At 30.8% G+C, this 21,973-nt stretch overlaps 1 protein-coding gene across 4 annotated transcripts in view; it reads left to right on the top strand.

Moving 5' to 3' along the window:
• LOC106640288 (ELAV-like protein 1) overlaps positions 1-21,973 on the top strand; it is a 356,393-nt gene that overhangs the window by 198,297 nt on the left and 136,123 nt on the right. For all 4 annotated transcript variants that reach the window (XM_089595734.1, XM_089595735.1, XM_089595733.1 and 1 more), the window contains one exon: positions 1,625-1,778. In XM_089595734.1, coding sequence (XP_089451860.1) covers positions 1,625-1,778 — 154 coding nt within the window. The remainder of the gene's footprint in view (positions 1-1,624; positions 1,779-21,973) is intronic.

The raw sequence follows: 21,973 nt of genomic DNA, 5'->3' as shown, positions 1-21,973 counted from the left end.
GTATGTTTGTGAGCAAAGAATTATTCTTGTACTTCATATTTTTTGTGATCCAATGACATATGAATAAATAACACGATCTGATTTCTTATTATAATAAGTTCCCTTATGCTACCTTTATACCACCTAGATGTCTGCAGTTGGACTTATGGCTTCTTGTATCATGCGTCAAGTAGTGCAAATAGTTTTATTTTACGGGAATTAATATTAGTGAAAAACTTAACGAATAATAAATATTTTAAAATAACACACTAGAAACTATTAAAAAAAATTTTCAAGTAAAAACAATGCATGAGAACAAAATTGTTTTGAAAACCCTAATTTGTTAATTATATCGCTTTACAACAACGTAACGCCCTGTTTTCAAATTTTTATCAAATTAAGCTTTTCTGCATATAACTAGTTCTATTATTATAACATAAAAGCTTATCAACTTATTTTTCATTGATACAAGTGCAAAATTTTTTTTCAAATAAAGGCAAGAATTAAAGAAAAACTGTATTTTTTTTTTAAACTTTTGGAATTTTTTGCTTTATAGAAATATATTTGCTTTATTATGGTAGGTCTCCTGTTTTTTATCAGGAGAGCTTCTTACGTTTCAAAATTAATTTGAGTCTTGTAACTTCATAAGTAACGTGATCCCAAAGTTCTTTTTTTAATAATGGGGTTGTATTTCAAGATGGTTTTAGCAGGTTTCACTTTATTACCTTATTTTGACCCTATCGGTTGCCTCACCTAAAGTATTAGATATCTCTATTATCCCCACAAATTTTCTCAGCCCTCACCGCACTAACCAACAAACGCTCCAGTTTTAAGGTTTTTTTATTACCACAAAACTATGAAAAAATTTTTCTCTTCTGTCTGCCCATTTAAAGCAATGTAGCTTTTATTATCATTTCTCTCCCACTCTTTTTTATAACACGTCATTTCACGAACTTTAGGAATTCTAAGACTGTTTTCATTATTTACTGCCGTATAATAAGGTTGTAGGCGTTAGGTCCGTAAATTTACATAGTTTGTGAGCGTCAAAAAAGTGTACTTATTTGTGAAGGTTTACCTATACTCAGTAATTAAATCACGTAAAAAATACAGCAACCATCGATGGTAACTAAAATACCACTACAAAATCTAATGAACGAGGGTGTAAAATATAATTTAGTGGATAGGATGGTTTTAAGTAAATAATGTTTAGATAAAAGTCAATTTAAGTAGAAAACCGAATAGTTAAAAAAAAAAAAAAAAAAAAAAACATTTAAAATAATGAAGTTCCAATATTTTTAAAAATAAAAACAACTTAAAACATAATCTACGTTAAATGATTCTGAAATAAATTAACGAAAAGTTCACCAAACGAAAAATATTTTGACAGCCAAAACACATTTTTTTTTTTTTTAATAACGATATGCCTTACATACAGTAGAAAAATTTTTCTTATTAGTGCATTTTAGTTACATTGTTCTGACTTATATCAAAGATGTGAAATTAAAATATTAAGATAAGAATAATATGGTATAATTTTATTAAGACTTATAATTAATTTGTATTTGTCTAGTTTTTGATATTTTTTTTTTATTTATTTTTTTTTTTATTGAGAACTACGAAATTCATACAATTATGTTTCTTTAAGGTTTCGTATGCAAGACCCAGCAGTGAGGCGATAAAGGGTGCCAACCTATATGTAAGTGGTTTGCCAAAAAATATGACGCAACAAGATCTTGAAAATCTATTTAGCCCTTATGGGCGTATTATCACCTCTCGGATATTATGTGACAACATGACTGGTAAGTCTAACTAGTAGATAGTTCAATGTACAGTAGTCTAGGATGTATGATTAATAAAATGACATACCATCAAAGTACTGCTCAATGTACGCTATTAATGTATTTTTTTGTGATTAATACCTACTAACGCAGCGTTTTAATTTTTTGGGTTTTATTGTAAGTAAGTACATAGTCTTGTTACAGTAAGGCCCATTGTTACATTATTGGTCTAAGTAATACAGTATTGGTTACATGTTACACGTTTTTCAGATTTGTCTGGAATAAAGAGAGATTTGTCATTAATTAAGATTAACCTATGACATTGTGTTTTTCGATATTACATGGCATTTTTTGGGAATCGAAATATCTGGATTTCATGTGGTAACTGATGTTTGTAACTGTCTTCCAGTTGATTAATCAAAAATAAAACATACCCTCACTGTACATGGATTTGAAACGAAAGATAATCATTAAACATTATAGAAACCAGTTCCTAAGATCCTTATAAGTAAATATAATCATGCTGTCATAAGCTATTGAAAATAGCCGACTCTTTTTTTTTAGTAGAACTGGAGTCCTAAGACAATTATTGTTGTTAAATTAGTAAAGTTATAATAGCATCAAACAAATACTTAATGGTACTCAATACGTGGTGGAAAAGTTATTAAAATATGTATTTATGGGCTTTTACGCTTTAAAAGGTACTGCACCAATTACGTTAGTCAAAGTAAGTCTGTAAGAGAGAGATCCGACTTTTTGACATTTATAGGTCAGAGGTACGTGCTCATGTCCTATCATTTAACATTAGATCTTGGAGGACCATTCAGAATTTTTATCACTTTGTCTTTAGAACACTTACGAAGGTAAGGAACTAAGTAATAGATAACGACCCAGTAGTACAAAAGTTCTATGCTTATGCATTGAAAATTCAACCTAACCTACTTATGTTTTAGTACGAAATACATAGTTATTGACTTCTGGCTGCGTTATTGGCTACTTGATCTTTTATATTAATGAACATTTTTCTTGTAAGACATATCTTAACAGGTTCTGTAGCACTTATAGTTGTAATTTCGTCGAAATTTTTTTGTTAGTCCAAAAAGCATTTTATAATGAAAAATAAATTTTCACTGTCTCCCATTAGAGGCCCTGTTGAAATGTGAGAAATAGTTTAATTAATTTTTTGGTCAAAGCAAGTCTGGGAGCTTAAAAGTTTGCACGTACTCTATTTATTAGCTTATCTACTTGTGGAAAAAACTTAAATAAAATTTTTTCGTTCATTTCTTATGCTGTAGGATCTCCTTAAAATTTTCCTGTATGCTCTGTGCCATGTTACAAGCAGATTATGTATGGAAGATATAAAGTGCAAGTCATTAATACATTATTTGCTATGTTACAATAAAATAAAAATAGGGAAAGTTCCAACATTCATGCAAAAAGCTGAGCTTTTACATGCTATAGGCACAACTAAACAATTTATGTTGAAGGCAGAAATTGTAGCTTGAACATAAATTTCAACAGTTGGGTTACAACAAAGTTTTAACCGATCATATACTGACTTCATCTTTTAACGATCCAGAACTTTTGAATTTTAAGACTTTCACGCACGCAGAAAAATAATATTAGACTAAACTAAGAGTTGAGGCTCAAGGGTTTTCCAAAAATAGTATAAGCCACAACTCTTACTGCAAAGAAAAATCTGATAATTTGATAAGATCAAAAGTATTTTTGTCTAATTTAATTCAAGTAAGGGGCTTTGTGAGTATTTAGGAAGTGCTTTGTGGTCAATGTTATATGTAAGCCACAACCTTATCTAATAAATAGAAAATAAAAAGTTACCTATGTAAAGTGAAGTTGTAGCAAGGTATGATCGATTCACTACCTGAAAATTGCCCTCTTTGAAAATAAGCACCCCTACTCAAAAATAATACCAACCAATACTTTGCCACTTATTTTTTTACACCAGTTTGTATCAGATACCAAAGTTGCATTAATTTTTAGATTTGATAAGAAAGAAAAAAAAAAATTTTTATCGCTAAAGTTGGAAAGCCACACAACTTATCCAACACTAATATTATCTACCAATTCCTTATTTATAACCTTAGATTAGTATTTATAAATAAGAGCAGCATAAAATGCGGACGCAAAAAAAGTCATTTGTCCCCTTTTTTAATTCGAAATTGGCTGCAATTCTCATTTCCAAGTTAGGTTATTATAAGAAATGATTAGTAATAGTTGTGGCAGGTATTTTTTTCGTGTGGGGTGTCCATGGTTTAGTGAATCGATTTTAAGGTAGTAAATAAATTATAATCTTGCAACAAATGGCTCTTTGGGCGAACCAATTTTTATTTTCTGTTCATTGAATAAGAATGTGGCTGGAATAAATTATTGACTTCATGGGACTTCTCGAATACCAACAAAATCCTTTACCAGAATAAAATGTGATCAATTATATCCCTACATATTATGACGTTTATCAATTTCTGTAAGGCTGTGGCTGATATTATTATTTACCACCATCGGGCCTCAACTCTTAGTTTATATTAATTTCATAGATTCTAACAGCTTCATAATAAAATATAGGTACACAGTGGGAATCGCAAATACAACGTATTTAATACCTAAATGTTACAATGGAAATAATAGTTATGAGGTTTATTAGAAAGATTTTTGAAATTCGTTTCTTGTAACTAGGATTAGAAGGTTAAAACCGTACTTAAAAATTTTAGCCAAGATCTAGCTTGAAATCTTAGCTAAATTGTAAAAATATACACACAAAAAAAACAATGAAAAAAATACTATCAAGATTTAAACTTGGTAGTTTAAAGCATGAGTATTTATTAATAATTGATTTACATTAATCAATATTTTGCTGTCTTATTGATAGCCTCTGCAGGATTAAAAATCATGAAGATGATAAGATAACACGCATCATGACAATCTATGGTGCCTATAATTCAGTCCATGTATTGCCAACCTTACTTAGTACTAATAAAAGTCATGTTTTCAATAATTTAGTTTTATTATAAACATACAATTTTTTCTTCTAAAAAGTTCTATTAAGGTGGCACTGACATGTAGTAGGTAAGTTTTCCTATATATCAACGCCACCTTAATAGAACTTTTTAGAAGAAAAAATTTTTATGTTCATGATATAATTAAATTCTCAAGAACATGACTTTCATTTGAACTAAGTTGAGTTTGGCAGTATGTAGACTAAATTATAGACACCATAGGTATCTATGATGCGTGTCATCTTAGTACCTTCATGATTTTTAATGCTGCACAGACTATCAGCAAGACAGCGAAATATTGATTGATGTAAATAACTTATTAATAAACAGTCATGCTCTAAGCTGCTAAGTTTGAGTCTTACTATTATCTGATTGGCTATGCATTGCAATAAAAAATGTGTCAGCAAGGCAACAGCTTGTTTGGTGTCTTTTCTGTGAAGATTGTCGAGTCTATTGCAATCCATAGCGAAACGCAAGGTTAACGTCTTAACTTGCTTTTAGACAGTGGTCGTACTGATCATGTGGTTGGTCGAGATGATGTCTTCGTAGATCTTTTTCAATTAAAAAATCCAGTAAACGTCAATGTAGGGAATGGTAAGAGTTTAAAAGTGACTTAAATAGGATAAATTTTGAGCTATTTTAAAGTGTACAATAAATTAGTAAGAATTAGATTGTCTCATGTATACTATATCACAAAAATAAAGAAAAATTTTTTTAAGTTTATCAAAAGTTACAGATAAAAATAAAGTTGTTGCTTAAAATAATATGGCAAAAATTTGTAACCGTTAAAGTGCACTTTCAGCTATCAGGTATAAAACAGATAAATTATACAAATTATACTTTAAATGATAAATGGCATCGTATTTTAAGGCATGTAAATTTTAAAAATTTGAATGTTTTATGTAAAAACTAATTATAAAAAGTCTGCCAAAAGAAATTGAAAATGATTATATGAAATGCGCTATTTGCTTGGAAAATTAAATGCACAATTCACCGTTTAAAAATAATAAGCAAAAGGCAAAGGAAATTTGAGAAATAGTACATACTAATCTGGATACATCTCATAATAGTATAAGATTAGAAGGGAAAAAATATTTTTAACTTTTATTGACAACTATAGTAAAATAATCTAAGAGTATCTCATTAAATTAAAAGATCAAGTCTATGATTGTTTTGTGTCATGTATAAATAAAGTTAAAAGTATTACCAGAAAAAAAAAAATTAAGGTGTGACAACGGAAAGGAGTATAAAAATCAGAGAATTTTAGATTTAGTAAAAGAAAAAGAAATATTTCTAGATGCATGTCCACCGTATGTGCACTAATTAAATGGTACTGTAGAAAGATATAAGAGAAGCATTATAAAAATTGCTTGATGTTTGTTATTTTAAGCTAAAATAGATAAAAGATTTTGGCCGGAAGTTGTATGCGTGCAGCATATTTAAATAACACGACACTTTCAAATATTGCTGATTTTCAAACTCCTTTTGAGTTATTCTTTAGTGTAAAACTTAATGTTAAACATTTGAAAATGTACAGAAGCAGAGTATTTCTACGTGTACCTGAACAACGAAGAAGGTCAAAATGGGATAGCCAAGCAGATTTAGGAATCCTTGTAAGACTTGAGATCGTAGGATATACAAATTTGATAAACAATTGGATTATCGTAGCTATACATGTTGATATAATTAAAAATAATGAATATTGTATTGGATTCAAGGATAACGATGATGACGAATTAGAAAATAAAAATGAAATTGCACATGACAAATCTGAGTTAAGCGGAGAATATAAAGATACTGAGTATGAAAACGACAATGATGTTATACTGAGAGAAAAAATGAATGTCAAAATAAAAAAGAGAACAATGTTATTAACAGTATACTGAAAAGTGTTGTTAGGCGTCCAGAAAGATATGATAATAATTATGTGTATAATACTACTTATGTTAATTATTGTAGAGCAGAAAATCCAAAAAGTTTTGATGAAGCTATGGAAAGTTTTGAATTCATGAATCAGAAAAATGCGACGAAAATAGAAATGAATTGAATGAAACAGTTAGAGCGTTTCGACAAAAGGAAACTTTTGATAATATTTATTCGTCTGTAGCTAAGATGCAAGCTTTAAAAATTTTATCTTATCGTTGTTATAAAGGTTTGATTATTACTCAGATAAATGTTAAAACTGTGATTTTAATTGGAAAAGTTAAATCAGAGGTACATCCCCAATAACCGCAAAGTTTTGACAATAATTCTAACAAGGTGTGCAAATTTTAAAAAGTATTGTATGGTTTAAGAAAAAGCCCTAGAGCTTGGTTTCAATGTTTTAATGGATATATAAAAACTTAAAATCTAAAAATAGTAAGGTAAATAATTGATTGTATTCTTTAAGCAAGAGAAAAGATAAAGCAAGCACTATTTTATGTGTTGATAATCTATTAATTTGTTGTAACAGTCAAAAGACCATTGATGTGGTGAAGAAAAAATTGTCACAAAAATTTTGCATAAAGGATTTGGGAAAAGTAAAAAATTACTTGAGAATAAATATTAATGATAATGTGAAGCAAAATGTAATGTTTTTGAGTCAGAAAAGTTACATTTGAATCTTTGGCAAATAAGTACTAACTAGAAAATGCTTAATCATAGAATACACCACTGGAAATTTATTTAGAACAAGAACAAGCAAAAAAACTTTGAAAGGATTTGAAGTGTAGAAATCTGATTGGTAAACTTTTGTATATTAGCTCAGGAACGAGACCTGATATAAGTTAAATCGTTAATTATTTAAGCCAATTTAAAAATTGTTATCGTGAAACACATTATAAGTATGTGAGGTGGATTTTAAAATATGTATACCAAACAAGAGATTCAAACCTAATGTACAAGAAAAATAATGATGCAGATATAGTAGATTGTTTTGTTGATTCAGAATAGCCAGGTGACAGACTTAAAAGAAAATTCAAATCAGGCTATATAATAAGATTTTTAGGTAATGTGGTTTATTGGAAAATGCAGAAACAAAATAGTGTAACGAAGTCTTTAACTTCAGCTGAGTATGTTGCTTTGTCGGAGGCTTTAAGCAGGCTCCATCACAGAATGTACAAAAAGGTCAGGTCGTGCTTAATCCAACAGTATCCTCATTTTGATGAGTTGGCGATCAAAATCTGGAGATGATTCAATTCAAAGTCTACACTTTTCAAGCTCGCTTAACACAGCCTCTTATGGTCGAAAGCCTGAAGCACACTTTTGATGATCGATTGAACTACTAAAATGTAATGTATAAGAAAAACAAATATACGTACCGTAACCCTGACATTTTTATCTTTAAGAAATCGGGTGACTTTATAGGCGTTGGCGATAAAAAAATGGATGAAATAGCTAAAATACTGTTTTGGTCTACAGTTACGTTCTGTGAGTGCAGTGACAAACACTGCCAGCCATAACGGTCTAGGTAGTGTGCGCAATAAAAAGAATTTAAATTTGTAAAATAACATGAAAATTTAAAAAATGATTTTTTGAATACATTTGTTTGTTACGTAATAACGCAGTAAATTACGGCACTCGTTAATATTTGATTATTTGACAGCTGACTGCAGAAATGTATAGTATGCTATATATTGTAGCAGGTGGATTCAGTTGAAAATAAAATAAACTTCATTACCAACATACTACTAGCATAAAAGAAAGCTTTCGTCTAGTGACACCGCATCGATCGTCACTGATTTGACTACCGCAGTAGGCGATGAAGCCTTCTTAAGTAAATTAAAGTTAATAAGAGATTTGATTTGTTAGTATATATCAGTGCCCTCCGGTGAATTTGGAAATTCAAAGTGATCAGTGATCCGTTGGGGGCGAAATGTGAGAAAATAAATAAATACAAGTAAAGTGTATTTAAATTTTCTTGCGTTGATTTATTGATGCGCAACGTTTCGCTGACCATATGCGTCAGCCTCATTAGGCGCAGGTACTTAATAAGAGATTTGGTAGATATTTTTAATTCAAAGTTGAACGAACTGATAAAAATTTATAAAGACAATTTAGGAGCCTTTAGCATTTTGAAATTTAAAAATTTTACAAAAATTCGAAGTACATTGAGGTGCATGATCATTATAGTCATGAGACCTACTTGAAAGAAATTATTAATATAGTGAAAGTAGAATTAGTAATGTTGCAGATATTTTTACGAAAACTTGGAAGGTTAAAATTTGAAAAGCTTAGAAGTATGTTCAATTTAGTTAAATGAATAAGTTGTATATTGTATAACTGTTGGGAGATGAGTTGACTATATTGTACATTTAGACCAACGTTTATATAAGTATATGTATGAGAGATGAACAAGGGCCACCATCTCTGGCTAATAACAAGTGTTTGATACATGCGGACACTTGGCACTCAAACGTAGACGCAGTAGAGATCTTGTCTGTCCGTCGAAGCATGCGGTCATGCATGCAAGCAGCCGTTTGTCATTGGCTGTATTGTAATCATGTTCTTTTTTCATTAAAACTTATCAACTATTACAAGGCATGTTTACTCATTTCCTGAACCATGGAATAAATTTCTTATCATATTAACAATAATATATAGCTATGCGTCCATGCATCCTTCCTAGTTTTGCATCACAGGATAGAAGAACAGGATATATATGAAGATAGAAGATAAAAGTTAAGGGCAGTTGGTCAAGAGAGTTCAGAGAAGTCTGTCGAGAGAGTTGTAACAAGTCAGTTGACAGTACACTCTGCTGCTACAAAATGCTGAATATAAAACGTTTTTATTATCTTGCTTGCAGTTTTCTTGCTGTTTTCCCATGTCACAGTTTGGTACTAAGAGTGTGGTTGACTTTTGTCGCGAAATAAAAATTTTTTTTTTCGCTTATCATGCGTTATTGTTTGAGAATTTAAAGTGACTCTCAGGAAGCAAACATAGTGCAGTGACGCAAGCATACAACATTAGACGAATTGTATAGTAAACGAGGGATGATTATCTCAACGAAATTACTGACTTATCATTAAAAGGTCCAGTAGACGCAGAGAGGTCTATAAAAATTGTTTAATGTATACTACGTTGTCGCAATCAAGGCCTGCTACCGAAAGAACAGTCACTATCACGAATATGCATATTGTGGTCACACGAGTTTTCTCTATTTTATCTCTGGATATAAAGTAGTAAGTGTTTTAATAATTATTATCTTGTTATATGATTATTTATACCTGTGAGCTTCTTATTTCTCTTATAGAAAATTTTTATTTTAACCAATATTATGGAGATACATGTTGATAAATTAGCGTGTAATTTTTTTAAATTTCCTTGCGTTATTTTAAATACGCATATATTTTTAAATATCAATATAATAATCTTAACGTTTTACGGGGTAATACATAAAATAATAAATTGGAGCTCACAATGCTATAAAAAAAAGATTAACAAATATATATGAATACACATAATCTAAAACGAAACGTCCCAGCAAGGAACAGTGCAAGTTAACACGATAATAAATCATGCTAGCACGCTTTCCCAACCTCGACGATAATCTGAGGTAATGTTGACTATTTTAAAATGTGATCCTAAATCATATGCAATTGAGGTAAAAGCAAATAAGAAGACACGAAATCTCATGCGGAAAGTGGTTGAAGAAATAAAACCCTAAATTTTGTTTGAAGACAAAAATTAAAGCTCAAAAACGGATGATGCAACGAACGGAGCTGCTGTGTTAGATAATATAATCTTGGGGTGAGGGTTAACAGTTTTAAATTCACAAAAAGATAGCCAATGTACTGTTTTGTACAAATTTTAAGTGAACCAAATCAGTTAACCTGGGAATAGTTTGCTTAAAATAAATACTTACTGCACATAGTTTTTTTATCCAATCTATTAGTTCGATAATTACTTAAGTAAGACCCAAACTTTGTAAATTCTATTTTTCTAAAACTAGAGTATAAGTTTTAACACGTATAAGGTCAAATTATAACTATTAACAAAGAAATACAACGTATTTGATGAGAAAATATGTAAAAAACCCTTTTTGTTATTTGTAAAATTACATATCAATGAAAAGTAAACGAATAATTAAATACTGAGCACATGTATTAACTCATGCCCAGATAAATGTTCTCATGTGTATGTAACGGAAGTCAACGGTGGTGATCGCACGAAAACGTACGCCGATACATAGAATGCATTATTTTGAACAAAAGACACATGAAATAAATAAGGAAGCAATTAACGAGGTATGCAAGTAAAATATGTAAATGTGATGATAACGCATTGAATGATAAGCATAACATGAAGTGAGGAAACTGTTGTTCTTTAACCGGTTATGTAGGCTAAATCCCTCAGTTGTGTCTAATTGAACAAAAAAGATATTAGTTTTATAAGTAATGGAATACTGAGCACATGTATTTACTCACGTCCAGATAAATAATCTTATGTGTATGTAACGAAGGTCAATGGTGGTAATCGCACGACAACGTTAGCCGATGCACGTGCAGTTGTTTTAACGATCGCGGAATCGTTTGTGCTTCCACGTCAGATATACAAGGAGTATTTGTGTGTCCTGGTCTATTTCTATATATGACATTATTGTAATACACACCACGTTGCCAAGTAAGACGTTCTTCTATGAATTTGCCTCAGCTATATCTAAGCTTATATTGTACGGTTCAACTCTTAATTACGGACCGTAAAGCACATTACACTAGTCAATCACTGTGAAATCAACCAATATTGACACCATATACATATTCACAATCGTAAATGTTCTCGCACTTAAAGAAATTTAATTCACTAACGACAACAGCTTAGGCTTGCACTGTTAATTTATTAAACGCGTTTTGATTATAAGCTTCAAAGAAACACCGAGATTCTCGTGATTGAATGCCTACGCGTATTCGTCTGAGCTCGTTGAATTGACTTACTTACATAGAGTAAGCAGATAAAAAGATAAACTAAGAAGTAAGATAAACTAGAAAATGAAAAGTAGTTCTTATACGTTAAGCACTGTTCAGTTTAATATCATGATCGATTACGAAATCATCACTTTTTCTCTACGACTGCAAGGCAGGTAATTCCTTAAGTTGAACAACAATCCATTTATTTTTACCATTGATTTTATAAGTACCTAAGGAGTACAAGGATCTTCAGAAATAATGTAATTTAAGGATCGTAGCTGAGTGACCAATAAATAAAAATTTCAGATGAGGGCATACTTCTACTTTTGTGATTGCGTTCTTCTACGGAATTCCTCTCGTTAAATTCAAGGTCCCTTGAAAAATTATCTTCATACTTTGAATGATTCTTTATTTTAAAAAGCTATTTATGCATCACCAACTTATTCCTTATACTTTTCCAGTAAATAACTTAGTAGTCGATCCCTGGTAGTATCAAAGTCCCATGCATATCTTCTGATGTCCGTCTGATGCTTTCCTTTATAATCTCGGAGCAGCATGTCTAGCTTAAATTTTCTTTGGAAATTAATAATAGAGTTGATAATTATTGCTTCAATTTTTTCGTACATTTCAGTGCCTTTGTCTGAAGTTTCTTTTGCTTGAGTGAGCCGTTGAGACTCACTAATTTTTTCATGTACCTTTTTGATAAGAATTTCACTCTGCACTCTTTCCTTCGGTGGTTGTTGGCCTGATTGAGCCATACTTAGTACAGTTGGCTGTTAATTATTATTCTCTTGAAGCACATGTTGCGCGTAGGCCTAGGCCTTCCAGTCACTCTCTTTTTACTTTTACTCTCCTTTTCGCTTAATATACCTGCAGCTGCATTCGTAATCTTTTCAGTTCCTATTGTCTCAAGGATTGTCTCTTCTTTTTTGGCCACTTCTGCAGCCTAACTTGCCTGTGCTCGCTGATGATGCCAACGCATATCTTTTAGCTTTATTTTTACGATATCTTACCTTGCAGTGTTTGTCTCCTCCCTATATTTTTCGTTTGCTGGGCTGGCTTTAGCTAGCTGAAATTTCCAACTTTTGCTGGCTCAGATTTTTCATTCACAGCTGCTGGTATGTCACAGTTCGCTATGATAATTTCCTAATTCACGTCCTAATAACAGACTTTCTATTTGCGGCAATATTTAAAAATTTGGTAGGTGACTATGCAACGTGTCTAATTATTCTTCCATGTTCTCCATCCCTTTGGCACAATCTCATTTTTCTTGTTTGCTGGTGTGATTGTTAATTTTATTCCATGTTGCATTCAGTCCTCCATTCGTATATAGGCTAATCCATCGTTTATCAGGGCTTGTGAAATAATTTTGTCTGTTGCTTTTTATCTTCAAATTACTAACTCTAGTATTTTTCCTAAGTTGACCTTGCATTCTTACTGTTTTACTTATTTTGCTTAATCGTTTGTTTCTTTTTACTTTTTTCTCAGACTCTCAGTCTCCTTCACTATCATCTTGGCCGTCTACTCTTATTCTACGTTTTATTCCATTCATCAAAATATTGCTTTTTCTTCCGTACTTTCTTCATCTGAATTTTCTAAATCCAAGTCGATCATTTTCTCTTTTTTGGTATTTGTCTGAATAAAGTGTTCATGGGTCGCTTGTGTCTGAAAGATGTATGCTGGAGATCCATCGCTATCGGCCAGTCCTTCTTCCTCCTGTTCCTCCCCCAGCTGATACAATTCTTGACGTAATCGTTCGGTGTTAATTTCTCACTCCCCCAATACTGGATTTTGAGAAAGTGCGCCTGGCGCCTATTTAACTGCCTAAAATCTGTCATAACGCACCAGCGTTTCTTACCGTTTGGTCCAGTGTGTTTTGTCACGATCCACATGTTTCAACTATACGGTGACTCAGATGGCTCTATTATGCTTTGTTCAAGCAGCTCGTTCATCTCTTGTATCATCTGCTCCCTTGTGGCCAGAGAATATCTGTATCTCTTTGGCGTTATTGGTTTTGGCTTTAATGTTCTTGTCCTATATTTTAAAAAGTTTATTGCTTTTAAAGCTTTCCTTCCAGCTCAAGCACATATAAGTTAGATTCTATCAGCTCTTGCAAATGCTTTTTTTCTTCCTCGTTAAAACTTGATACATCAAAAATGTTTTCGTTATTATTGTTAACGTGGCTATCATGCTTACTTTTACCCTTACTTCTAACATTTTCCTTGTTTTCGTTAATATGATTCATGTCATTTTCACTCTCCTTAATTCTATAAGAATTTAACCTAATGTTTTTTTATTGTCTCCACTGGAATTAACTATTTTAGCTGTTTCAAAACACTCGCACTTTATTAAGAGTCCACTACCAAGACCAATGTATTTATTGGTTTGTTTGTTGCATTCAAACACTTGCCAAACACCTTACGATTATTATTTATTGCAAAAAAGTTGGCGAATAAAACATCCTCTTCTAATATTTTTTGAAGCACCCAGCCCATTTCTGTTTTTCTGTGCCCTTGTTATGGTATTTTCTGCAGCATTAATCTGACCGTCATACAAGTTGAAATTGTTGCATCCTATTACGTAATAAATAAATTTATAAACTTAATTCCAAATGTTAAAGGAAAGTTTTAAACCAATCAAAGTTGTTAAATTAAATTGAGATTACAAGAAATGTTGTTAAAGAAAGGGTAAGAAAAAAGTATCAAAATTTTATCAAATTATTTAGCTCCATTAATCACTAATGAAGAACTCTTTTAATGAAGGAATACCTTTACAAGTCAAAAGTGTTTTTTGCTACCAACGATTTCTTACTTATTTATTATTACTTTTTTAAAATGCACTTCTTAAGGTTAAATAGTTTTATTATTTATAGTCATTAACATTCATTTAAATTAGCAAAAAAAATTAGTCATGAATATTTTCAATGCAATAAATGTCTGACTGCAATTATAAAAAATAAGAAAAAAATAAAGTAAATTTGTATTGAGGTATACATTATCTGTCAATTCTCATGAAAAAGCAAGACCCATTTAAATTGATATCAGGTATCCTCTAAGAATAATAAAAACTGTCGTTGTGAATGCAAGAAATTATTTTAAAAAGTCGATTTTAACATTTTTATCATTAACATTATTTTACAGTTATTATTATTATCATAACAACAATAATCATTTGCTGTATCATTTTAATGATTGTCATCATTATTACTACTGTTGAAATTATTATTATTTTGACCAAAATTGTTACTATTATTATTATTATTATTAAAATTATCATTATTATTACTATTATTATTATTATTATAATTATTATTCTTATAAAAATTGTCACCACTGCTATTATTAGTGCCATTAAAAAAGATGACTATCAATCTAACTCGATATTGTACATCTGGAGTAGTTGTTTATTTGCTACACCTTGCAACAGTTCTTTTTTTTTTCTTTTTTTTCAACGGTTCTTTAGCTAGTTACATAGCGGTGTCATATCAGTAAGGAATAACAAACAAGATCTTTCATAGTCTTTTCAAAATAAGTTTTACGTGTAAGTTCAGAATGTGCCTTATTCATTATTTCATTTAGTGATTCTTGTAATACTTCTGATGAGAAACCAATAGAAAGAACGAATTTTTCAAGTATATCAGCTCCATAAATTAAAAACTGTTGCAATATCCAGAAGCGCGAGCCCCATTAGATGGCGCTGATGCTGTCTCAAAGTTATGATAAGACCACGTTATTTAGAGTGGCAAGTAGAAAACATTTTCACAATGTTGGTAGATAAATATTATATAATTGTTAATGTTTATCAAAATTTTGTATCCTACATAAAAAATATTTAAGTCATTTGAGTACGTCGATGGTAAAGTAAAGCTTTTTAAAGAGGGAAACATAATTTTTAGTTTGAATTATGTTTTACTACATGGTCGTTATAAAAACTCTGAAATAGGAATGGAGAAATACTTTGCTCTGTATTTGCAATTATTTTTTTTCATAGTTCTGCTTGAAATTGTTGATATTAAAAATTATAATCATAAGAAATAAATAAATTCAATTTACAGTTGTAAGGCAGGGAATCCTGGTTCTTGTAAACATATTGCAGGATTGTGGGTGCATGATTATTTTTAAACAGGTAAGTATTTAAAGTTAATAGGCTACTGTATACTTAATATTAAGAAAAAAAACCAACAATACTATACAGCTATTCAGTTGCACAGATTTGAAGAAGTAGTGCGGTTATATCAGACAAGAAGGTAACGATGCATTCATGTGGGATCACCATGTAAAAAATTTTGTCATGGGGCCTAAACGGACATAAAATATGACATATCTTTCCCAGTATAAAGGTCAATATATAAAATATATAGCACCACAGACGTGGAGAGAAAGTTTTTATGTAATATTTTTTTTGTTTACCTTGAAAACAGTACACTGTAGTAGTAGTAAACTACAGTGTATGGAAACTGGTAGTAGTGTAACACTACTGTGGTTCTGCATTGTTTGGTGTAACTTTGAGATCCACATCAGCGCCATCTAATGGGACTCGTACTTCTGAACAGCGTTGGCTGCGATGGTCAAAAGTTTTCTGCCAACCGCAACCTTCAGATCACTTTCTTATCAGCGCCACCACCGGCCAAGCTGTGAACTATCGCTGATGTATACATATGATGTATATATATACCAGCGCCTATTACCCGATGACTCGGGACTCGGGACTTGGGACCCCGGGCGCTTACTGACTACTCTATAGATTAATAGAATGTTAATTAATAACCCAAGCGCCTATCACCCAATGACCCAGGGCTCTTACTGGCCACTAAAATAACTAACAAAATCTTAAATTATACAAGTGCCTATGACCTGATGACTCAGGATGCTCACTGGCAACTCTGATAAGTAGTAAAATCCTAAATGATGATATAAGTGCCTATCACCCGAGGCACTTATTGACCAGTGTAAATTAATAAAATGTTCATTAATAACACAAGCTTTTATCACCCAATGACCCCAGACGCTTACTGGCCACTCTATAGATTAATAAAACGTTCATTTATAACACAAGTGCCTTTCACCTAATGACCTGTGGCGCTTACTGGCCACTCTGTTAATAAAAAACGTTAATGTATAACACAAGTGCCTACTATTCGATATCCGGGGGCTCTATTTACAATTAAAGAAAAAAAAATGATTCTAGACGAGTATGTAGTTGAACAAAATAAATAATAAAGTACTAATAAACATGAAAGCTCTCATTGGTTCATCATATAGAGAGATATTAGAAAGTGCGATAGTCAGTTATTTACTAATAATATTAATTATTAGAAAATCAATGACTCATGATGCAACGTATAATAACGCTAAAGAAATCTTAAAGAGATTTTAAAATTTATTATTCAATAATTGATAGGGTTTAATAATACTCAAACAATTTTGTGGTACATCCTTAAAAACACTTTTTCTTTGTACTGATACATAGAAATGTAGAGTCCAAAAGGTTCTATTTAATAGGATTGCGATGTCCTTAATTTAATATTTCAATTAATTGTTAAATTTGACAAGGATCCATGGCCATAAACCCTCGTGTTACTGGGTGATAGGTGCTTTTGTTATTATTTAAAGTTGTACTATTTCTTAGAGTTGTTAGTAAGCACCCCGAGTGATCGGGTCATAGGGACTTGCATAATTTAAGATTTAATTAGTTATTTTGGTGGCCAGTAAGTGCTCCGGGTCACTTAGTGATAGGTCCTTGGGTTATTAATTAATCTTTTACTAATTTATAGTGTGGCTAGTAAGCGTTCCGGATCACCGGGTGATAGGCATTAGTGTTATGAGTTAACATTTTATTATTTTTTAATGTGTCCAGTAAGTGCCCCAGGTCACTTGGTGATAGGCCCTTGGAATATTAATTAACGTTCTATTAATTCATAGTGTGGCCAGTAAGCATCTTGGATCTCTGGGTGATAGGCATTAGTGTTATAGTTAACATTTTATTATTTTTTAATGTGTCCAGTAAGCGCCCCAGGTCACTTGGTGATAGGCACTTATGTTATTAATTAACATCTTATTAATTCATAGAGTAGCCAGTAAGCGCCCCAAGTGCCGAGTCATCGGGTGATAGGCGTAGGTATATATATATACATTCATCTTCATATGTATACATCAGCGATAGTTCACAGCTTGGTTGGCGGTGGCACTGATAAAGAAGCGCTCTGAAGGTTGCGGTTGGCATCGCGGCCAACGCTGCTTCTGGATATCCGGATTTGCTGTATCTTTAGCGTACCTTTTGAACTTGGTTATATCAATTAATGTTTTTAGTGCTACTTCTTAAAAAATTATATATAGTATTTTTAACATACCCTTACTAAAGTTATTTTTGATACTCTGGCACAGTGTCGAGTAATTCCCTTGCACAGTTATCATACTTTGTTATTTCACTGCCTTGCTTGACAACATTTACAATGATTTAAACATGTTTTTTTTAAATTGTTTTCATATTTTGCTTGAACTTACTCAGCATCTGTTTATCACAAGGATCTCTAGCATATCATTTCTTAAAACCTAAACTTTCTAATACGTGAAGAACACCCTCTACATACCTTATCCATTGGTGCAAAGCAGATATATTTAGATCCAAAATCGTACGATGGATTACTTTTAAGTGTACAAAACTAAGTTTATTCATATATTTTGGTGTGCATTTGTAGACTAGGCATGTGCTAGCAGATGGTGTATTTGTTAAGAACCGGCTAATTACTTTCGATTTCGTCACTTGAGCCAATTTTAATGGTACGGTCTGAAATGATTTGTAGACGATGATCGTATGTTTTTCTATATAGAAACATTATGTTCTATTGTTTAAAAAAGCTTTTATTTGTAGTGAAACAAGAGGCATAACAAATGAATATTTGTCTGATAAACTTGGATAGAAAAAACTTTGTTTCCACTCATGAAAACCATTACCACCTCATTTTAAAATAAGTATTATTTCATTGATAAGTTTTTCCAACAAATCAGATCTAAAAGCTAAATTAGTCACTTAGCTGTATGACTAATCTAATGCTGTTATTCTATTAAAGCCCTTGTCTCACTAAGACTTAATAATTTGTTTAATGGATAACATTTTTTTTTGCTTCTAAGATCATCAAATAATTAGAAAATATATGAAGGATTTTTTTCTTACACTTTTAACAAATAATATCATAACCATGTTTTGATAAATGAGCATTAAAAATGAGAGCTGAGACTTTATCATTGGTAAAATGAACTAGCACTCGAACAATAGACTTAGTTTAAGAATAAGTTATACCGATAGAATATTCCTAATGCAGTAGGCCAAATTATTTTTCCAGCTGTCTTTAGTGCTTCCAAAAGAGTATGTTAAGCTTCTTCACTTATAAACAATTAGTTCAGTTCTGCAGTTTTTTCTCTTTTTTAAAACGATTTGTGAAACTTTACTTTTTTTTGCATCCAGATTGCAATTCTGGTTTAGGTGTAAGCAAAGTGATCTCAATTAAACTCTTCTTTGTTTTTTTGTTGAAAAAAGTAATTTTTTTTTATGTATAAGTATTTTAGAAACTTTTCATAAAAGGTTTGTAGAAAGCATTTGTTTATTTTGGAAGTCATTGCATCAGCAAAACTTTTATCAATGTCGTATGCGTAAGCAAGACTTCTAACTTCGCAATTTTTCATAGAAGACTTAGAAATAATTTTATAAAGCTCTCGCTTCTTCCCAAAACATCTAGTATTCCACTCGTTTGTTATTCCACCTTATTGAAAAAAACCTGAACAAGTCTTTATTCAATTCTTTAAGTTTGTTTACTCCTAATACCACTGCTGTAAAATTTGTGAGTACTGGAAAAGAAAAATAACTTCGTATTGATTGTGAAAAAGTGTTTACTGTGAGAAAATGAATAAGCTTAATTGAGAAAATACGCATGATAAGTATTAGAAAATATTCTTGAGATTATGTAAGTGGTGTACCTCAAAAATCTTCAAAACTAACAAGAATGACCAAGTAACACAATGTAACAATTATAAAAAAGAAAAATTAGCTACGTAATAATAGTTATTTACAATTTTGCTCTCAACGTTCTGCCAACTAGGAAGCCCATAAAGTTCAAACAAAAATTATTAACAGTTCCAGGATAATGAAAAGAAAAAAAGTGTCCAATGCGTGCTTTCGATAAATCAACAGTGGTGAGAATGTCTACAAGCGTGGTGTCAGTTTATGTATATGATTGTGGAGAATTACAAAATTTTTTATTAAATAACAGATTTTAATAACTTTTGTCAATTTTTTGATAGAATAATGAAAACAACAATCACTGTACCTGCGCGGTCATGTGAAATATATTAAATTGAAAAGGCTTAGCACATTATGTTTAAAACACTACATATTTGAAAGCTAACTTAACCATGTGTTACAATTCAATGATATAAAGATACTGTTACTTATATAATCTCCTCACAAATTTTCTACAGTAACCCTATTTAAATTTGTTGAAGGAACAAATTTAGCTATGTATATTTAAAATCATCTTAAAAGCAAAAAAAAATTACAGTATTTTATGAGTGTTATTAAAATGTGAATATGTTTATACTGAAAGAAGGTACAACTTTATTTTAGGTATTCGTAATTTTCCAAATTTTTCTCTACCGTATTGGAACCACCATTTTTAATTTAGACATTTTGAAAACAGATTTGTATTAAGTGGCTCCAACTATCATTGTATAATGTCCATCGTGCTTTTATTCCGCGAAGAGTTATTATCTTAATAAAACAAATTAGGGTAATTGATAAGATTACTCAATTTCCTAGTTTTAAGGACAGGTGTTATATTTTCAGAACATATATTTAAAAATCCACAGTGGTAAAATTATTTGTAAAATTTGTTGCGATGTGTTAATTTCTTCCACCTGTAGACTATTTTGTCCACAAAAGTCCAGTTTCAAGCTACTGTGCACCCCCTACTATCTATTGCCACTCTACGATCGCCCCACGAAATTAGGACTTGTATCTTTCAAAATCTCTTATACTTTTTTATTTTTCTACGATTGAATAAAAAATTGGCCACTAAGATTTTTAAAATAAGATGACTACATAACTCCTAAGATAAGCAACTACATTTCTCCAAACTAAACTATCATTATAATGTCAGAATAAAAAGACATACAGTACATTGAATTTATATTCAACCTTTATTAATTTTATAAGTAACGTATTTTCAGTAGATTTTCACGACACCCAGGAGTCACTACTTCAGTGCATTCTCAGCTTTGTCTCGCAAAACTCTTCGCTATCTTAAGAGAAAAATTTATTCAAAGCTGTTCTATTGACTTAAGAGCTTAGTATGGTAATCGTAACGCTTACATTAAAATTGAAAGTTACTAATTCTGACAACTTTAAAGACTATATATATTTTTCTCTTAAAAAAGCATTATAAGCTGTTGTAATTTAACTACTTTATAAAGTTAACCAAAATTTATATTTAAGAAAATATAAAAATCTTATGCGATTGACATTTAAAGTACAGGTCAGATTTATTATAGTTTATTTGTAGATCAAATATTTCTTTTGAAACCATAATTACAATGTAAATTTGATATCTAAGTCTTTTGTAAAAAATTTAATAGGATTTTAAGCTTCTGAAAAATCTATGTATGCCTGAAAATATGAAAAAAAGTTTTTTTTTCAATACATCTTAACGCCACCTAAATTTCAAGGAGGTTTATGAGAAACGTTAAAAATGTAGCATCGCACCAAAAAAATTTATGTTACATTTAAGTATATGAAAGGTTTACAGAAATTGTTTTTAATTCTTTACCAGGAAAATTTTCAAGAAAAAAATTATTACTAGTTGACAGTTTAACACAGTCTCTAATAAAAGAACAAGGTTTGGTTGCCTTTTCATTGAAATTATGACTAACATTAATTCTCACAGAAAATTGAAAGCCTCATTATTTAAGAAGATCTAAATTAGTATTTTCGTCATAATTTTTTCTGTGAAGAGCTTTTTTTGTATTTAAAAAGTTACATATCCCTAATTCTTCATATATTCCAAAACGTAAACTAACACATAGTAAAATACAAGTTGTCACCAAAAGTTGCTATTTGCAGCTAATAAGAACTTAAAGAAGTTAGAATTTAAAAACCACACATCATATTTAGTGCTAGTCTTATCTATAAATATATGTTAAAGATCCTAGATAAGACATTGTAGATAAAATTATAGATAATATAACAGCGTTCATTTTTTTTAAGTTCAACTATCGGATAGTTAATTCATTCCCATCCTGCCACAAATGACACCTTCCATAGCCTACTT

This window comes from Copidosoma floridanum, unplaced genomic scaffold, assembly GCF_036245765.1.
Source record: "Copidosoma floridanum isolate Cflo_tuat_1 unplaced genomic scaffold, Cflo_Japanese_pri ptg000027l, whole genome shotgun sequence".
NCBI classification, from domain to species: Eukaryota; Metazoa; Arthropoda; class Insecta; order Hymenoptera; family Encyrtidae; genus Copidosoma; species Copidosoma floridanum.
This window is presented reverse-complemented; position numbering and strand designations above follow the sequence as displayed.